At 40.5% G+C, this 5976-nt stretch overlaps 1 protein-coding gene across 1 annotated transcript; it reads left to right on the top strand.

Annotated features, from left to right (window-relative positions):
* Nucleotides 1-2802: 2802 nt before the first annotated feature.
* Nucleotides 2803-4766, top strand: LOC131976740 (piggyBac transposable element-derived protein 3-like). The gene is made up of 2 exons (XM_059339894.1): nt 2803-2996; nt 3239-4766. The coding sequence occupies exons 1-2, from the start codon at nt 2803-2805 to the stop codon at nt 4764-4766; spliced, it is 1722 nt and encodes a 573-aa protein (XP_059195877.1).
* Nucleotides 4767-5976: the final 1210 nt, after the last annotated feature.

Raw genomic sequence — 5976 nt, 5'->3', positions numbered from 1 at the left:
TGGTGAGCCACAGTGTCACTTTGTATCAGGTTTCAGCCATTTCATGCAGATGGGCTCAGAGTGTGTGTGTATGGTGTCTGTATGTCTGCTGTCACTATTGTTTCTTATACTGTATGCAAACAGTCTGGTGTTTCCTGTTGTTAATGCTGAATTATTCTGATAAAAGCTGGATACTAATATTGTAAATACTGTGATTAAGTTTGTGTATTATGTTTCACTAAGACAGTTTACCCATTTTAAATTCAGACACATGAAGTCTCACATTAGAAGGACAACAATGAAAAAAGTGGAACCTCTTAGTGGCTTAAGTGTTGCTTCAACTTAAAATGGAGTTACTTTTTGGGATTCACTCATCTTGTCGTGTCTCATCATGTCTCAGTGCTGAACCCATTCCTCTTCAAATCCATTCAGGTTGAACTTAGCAAACTAATAAATGAGAGCTGCTGCTCAGCATGCATTTTGGACAACTTTGGACAGAGACACATTCGTTCCCTGCTGCTTCCCAACTCTGGATCTATAGTTAGTAAGCATACATGACAGTAGTGATTTTCTACTGACTTTCTAAAAAGCAAATTAACAATAGCCTACATGTTGAACTTTTCCTTTAACAGCAAGGGGACAGCTCTCTTCCAACATCCGCATGATTTCCAAAGTTTTTCTGTACAGACTGCTGTGAGTTTGATAAGATGAAGATCCACCTAAACTCCATTCTATGGCCTCAAGTATCTGATCAGACATAACAATAGCCGTGTGTTTGGAGCAAAATTTTCAAATGTCCCAGTAAAGAAAATGCGAAATTAGGAACCTTTCCATCAACTGGTTTAGATAGAATAAACAAAGCTGTATATTCGTACTTTAATTTTTTTTTACATATTGCTGTAGGCTAATATGTCAGTAAACAGTTGAAGAAGAGGAGAGTGAACAAGAGAGAAAAAATAATAAAGTTGTTGCTAATCGGTCAACTTTGACCACCCATGAGAGAAAATATGTCTTCAGGAATTAGATTCAGTTGGGCAACTTATAATTGTTCTTTCATGCCAGAGGAAACAGCTGATCAGTCATGCGAGTCAAATATCCACTACGTCAGAACTTATTTGCAAAAGGCATTTCCATCTCCCGTTTAGAACATTAACTATTTTTCCGAAAAATACAAAAAACACCTCATCAAGTGTAAAAAACTTTTATGTGCATAAAAGGTGTTTCCATCAAGCTTTTCTCATGCAAATCTTCAAAATGCATGGAAAAGCAAGTCTTGGCCCTGATTTCCAGAGATTCTTAGAAATTCTGGCCCTTGGCCCTAGAGGTAATGGTCATCAAACAGACACTGTAGATGAAGGGTTCTGAGATTGACTGCAGACAGCCTGAAAAACAAGCTGTGATACTGACTGACTACTTCAGCCCCGAAACTCAGTCAGACACTGAGTGAAAGAGAAATGTTGAGTTTTTATCACATGGTTGAAGTCACAGAGAGACAACAGTTTACAGGCAGAGATCCTGTGATGAAATACTGGGGTCCAACCTCATGATGGAGTCCAGACACTGGTGCTGAGACATTCTTTCTGCCAAGATGACTGATGGAGCTGAATCTCTATCTAAAGAGCTGAAAGGGCTGCTCAACATCTCTGGAACCTCTTTCTTGGAGAGCTGGATCCCATGTAGGTGGAGGTATTGTGATGTTAGTGGACGCATCAACAGCATCACTGACATGTGCCTCAGTGGTTTTACACTTTCACATTCTGCTTCAAAGAATGTGTTGAGAGACATGATCTCATGAGAGTAAATAGAGACTGCAAACAGCGAGTCTCTTTAAAAAGCTGACTTGGGATTCAGCAAACCTTTCTCTGTCCGAGGTTTTCATATGCTTTTATATCTGAAGCCACCACACCACTATTTATAATTTCTTTCTATTTTTCAGTGACTCAATGCATTTTCAAATGATGTTGTATGTTGCATTTTGGAACAACAACCACATTTAAAATTCAAGTTACATGCAGTTTTAGTCTGTATTTACAATGCAACTTTATTGTCCACTGCAGTGGCAATATGTCCTCGACTTCACCTCTACAGAATACAATATCAAGACTTGAAATTTAACATGTAACATGTAAAACAGAATTTTAAAAGCATTGTCTCTTGATTTGTTATTTGTGAAAAAACACCACAAACAATGTGGAAAAAATAGGACACAGCTAGTTTAACCCTTAAACAGGCATCGTGCACCAGGAGATACACACTCTTTAACATCCTGTAGGGGGTGTGCTGGGAGGTTTTCATTAATCTAGTTAGCATTTATCAAAAGTCTTGTCTGGTATTAGTATCTAGATCACATGATTTGGTTCAGGCTATCTTGCATCGTTTCGTCAACCTGATCAGAAAACATCATGACCGCCAGTGGTGGAGAACCTGCTTCCTTTGGGGTAAGTAATCATATATTAGTCATACTTATTTTCAATAAAACAACAATATAAATTCCTAAAATTAATTAGGACATTTGTCTTAACATTCTGATGAAGAAAAAAATACTTCAACTGTGTTTGTGGTGTTACTTAGCAGCTTTTGAAATGTATGTATCCCCTGAGATACGTTGCCAGATTAGGGGTAGAAATTTGGTCAATGTGCATTATTCAAAATTTTGTTTCAAACTGGAAGGCATGTTAATAATTACTGCAATACCAGATATTAGTATGCACAACTGTGCCCATTACAACAGTATAAGTGTATTTTACTTTAAAAAATCTATTTATTTTCAAGCAGGGCATCTCGGCTAGGTCCTTTTATGGGAAAAGAAAGGAAAGCACAGGAATGAGAGTGATAGAGGAGATCCCTGCAAGTTCTTCTGACTCTGAGTCAGACAGTGATGAAGATCAGGAAGTCATTTTCAGCCAGCATGAGTTAGATGCAGTGAGTGAAGGCAGTTCTGATGAGGATGAAAGTTCTGATCAGGAGGATGAAGAGATGGATCACAGTGCAAAGTCCAAACGAGCCAAGGGATTCAGGTGACAGTAGTCTTATTTAGGGACACTTATATGTGCAATCCATACAAATGTATGTATGTATGTTGTAGTTGATGTAAGGTGAAAAAACACAAACTTTCTGTGTGGTATGCTTGTGATATTTACTGAAAGTACCATGCCACTAACCAGCTAAATTCAGTCCATACTTGCTAATAATACCATTTTGTACAAATAACAAAGCACAGTTATGTATTTTTGTATATATTTTTGTTTGTTTTTTACAGCTGGCGTAAGAAACGGTTTGAGCACCAGTCAACAGCAGCTGCCAGTGTATTCAGCGCACCTGATGAGCTGTCTTCTCCACGTAGCTACTTTGCCCAATTTTTTGATGATGATCTGTTCCAACTTATTGCTGAACAAACAAATCTCTATAGCTGTCAATTAATTGGAGCCAGCATTAACACTACTGTGGATGAGATTAAGTCATTTGTTGGCATTAAGCTAATCATGGGAGTGGTGAGAATGCCATCCATGGATGATTATTGGGCAGAAGACACACGTTATGCCAAAATAGCCAATGTGATGTCAGTAAAAAGGTTTAAATGCCTCTCACGATTCATCCACTTCCAAGACAATCAGACATCAGAACCAAGCCAAGATCGGCTCTGCAAAGTGACACCAGTGCTGGAGCACGTAAGAAAGAAGTGTCTGGAAATTGAGAGTGAGAACAAGTTCTCAATAGATGAGATGATGGTCCCTTACAAAGGAACAAAGGCTGGGTCTCTCCGACAGTATCTCCCGAGCAAACCTCACCATTGGGGCTTCAAGATCTTTGTTCGAGCAGGCGTTTCTGGCATAGTGTATGACTTCCTGACATACACAGGAAAGAGCACATTTGGCACACACCAGGGTCCAGCCAAAGAACTTGGAGTTGGAGCCAATGTTGTGATTCAACTTTGCAAGACAATTAAGAACCCATCAGAGTGTGTTCTCTACTTTGACAATTTTTTTACCTCCCTACCACTCATTGTGCATCTGAAGGAGTCCCTTGGTTTGCGAAGTCTGGGAACCATACGCAAGAACAGGCTTAAAGGGTGCACACTTGAGGATGACCGTGCTCTGCTGAGGCAAGGAAGGGGAAGCTTTGACTACAGGGTGGATAATGAGGCAGAAGTGGCTGTTGTAAAATGGTCTGACAACAAAGCTGTCACCTTAGCTAGTTCCTGTGCTGCAATCAGCCCGCTCAAGGAAGTCCGGCGTTTCTCCAGAGAGGAGAGAAGAAGAGTTGCTGTTCCCTGTCCAAACATTGTGTCACAGTACAATGTCCACATGGGAGGAGTTGACCTTGCTGACATGATGGTGGCCTTGTACCGCACCCCTGCAAGGTCCCACCGGTGGTACCTGGGCCTCTTTTGGCAAATGGCTGATATAGCCATCAACAATGGATGGCTGCTGTATCGTCGAGATGCCAAAAGCATCGGTGTGCAAAAGCACAAAAAGCTCAAGGAATTCAGGCTGGAGGTTGCAGATGCCCTTATCCACAGTGGAAAGAAGAAGGGAAGGCCTTCCAAGGGAGGGGTGGAGAATGTGCACAGCCCCACCAGATGCATACAAAGGCCAACAACCCAAAGACCCATGGCTGATGTCCGCCTTGATCAAGTGGATCACTTCCCAGCCTTCACAGACAAGGGAAGGTGCAGGCTTTGCCCAGAAGGACAGACAACAATCTACTGCACAAAATGTGGTGTTCGTCTATGCATTGTCACCGGGAAAAACCCACGCAACTGCTTCCAAGTGTTCCATAAAAAATGAAATATAGACAGGAAATAAGGAGTATTGTTCATAGAGTTCCCACCGCTATGGAAAACCTGGACCCACGAAGCTTTCTCCAGTGTTCAGTTGTGTATGCATCATTTGAGAAAATGAAATTGCTGTGTTGTTTTGTTTTTATGTAATCTTCAGTGCACAAAATGTTCAATATGTTCATTATGAAATGTTCCGTTTTTGTGTCACTTTTTTATGAGATTACTAAATTGGATTGGTAAAAATGAATAAAATCAACTTTAAAAGTGCTGTGTGTAATGTAAATGACCAAAGAATAAAACAATGTATAAAAGATCTTCATCAAATTAAACATTAATATGTTTATCATTTGGGCTCTGTGTATACCTTTATTGGGCAACGTATCCTGGGAGATACAACTCATAAAATCCAAAATATTGCATATATATATATATTGAATGTGGAAATATTTTTCTTAGGGCCTAAAGACATAAGTGATAACACTAAATTATTTTTTGCAACTTATTTTCTACTCCTGCCTGTTTTAGGGTTAATTTGTTTATCAGTTGTTTGGACCAAAATTGTGATCACATAAGAGGAACTCAAATGGCTGCAATGGATCTTTCCTTTATCTCCTGGGTCACAGATTACCTGACAGGAAGACCACAGTATGTCAGGTTGGGGAACTGTGTTTCTGGGACATTGATGAGCAGCACAGGGGCTCCACAAGGGACTGTTTTGGCTCCATTTCTGTTCACACTGTACACAGCGGACTTCAAATACAACTCTGAGTCCTGCCACATCCAGAAGTACTCTGACAACACTGCTATTGTGGCTTGTATCAGGAATGGACAGGAATCTGAATGTAGGGATCTGATAAAAGCCTTCAGTGACTGGAGTCACAAGAACTATCTCCTACTGAACACCTCAAAGACTAAGGAAATGATCATAGATTTCCACAGGTTCAAGCCCCCCCTTCAGCCAGTGAATACCTGTGGGGTGGACATCGAGGTGGTGCCAAGTTATAAGTATCAAGGTGTCAGTATCAGACACAGAGATGCAAGGTGGTTGGACAGACTGGTCTAAAGAACTGGTTCTGTGGTCGGAGCCAGGTTGGACACACTGGAGGAGGTGGTGGAGAGATGCACTGTCAAGATGTTCAAGGCCATCTTGAAATACCCGGATTTGATTGATTCGTGTTTTCTAGTCTGTTGGAAGGTACTGTAAATCAGTACTTAGG

This window comes from Centropristis striata, chromosome 8 (assembly GCF_030273125.1).
Source record: "Centropristis striata isolate RG_2023a ecotype Rhode Island chromosome 8, C.striata_1.0, whole genome shotgun sequence".
Taxonomy (NCBI): Eukaryota; Metazoa; Chordata; class Actinopteri; order Perciformes; family Serranidae; genus Centropristis; species Centropristis striata.
This window is presented reverse-complemented; position numbering and strand designations above follow the sequence as displayed.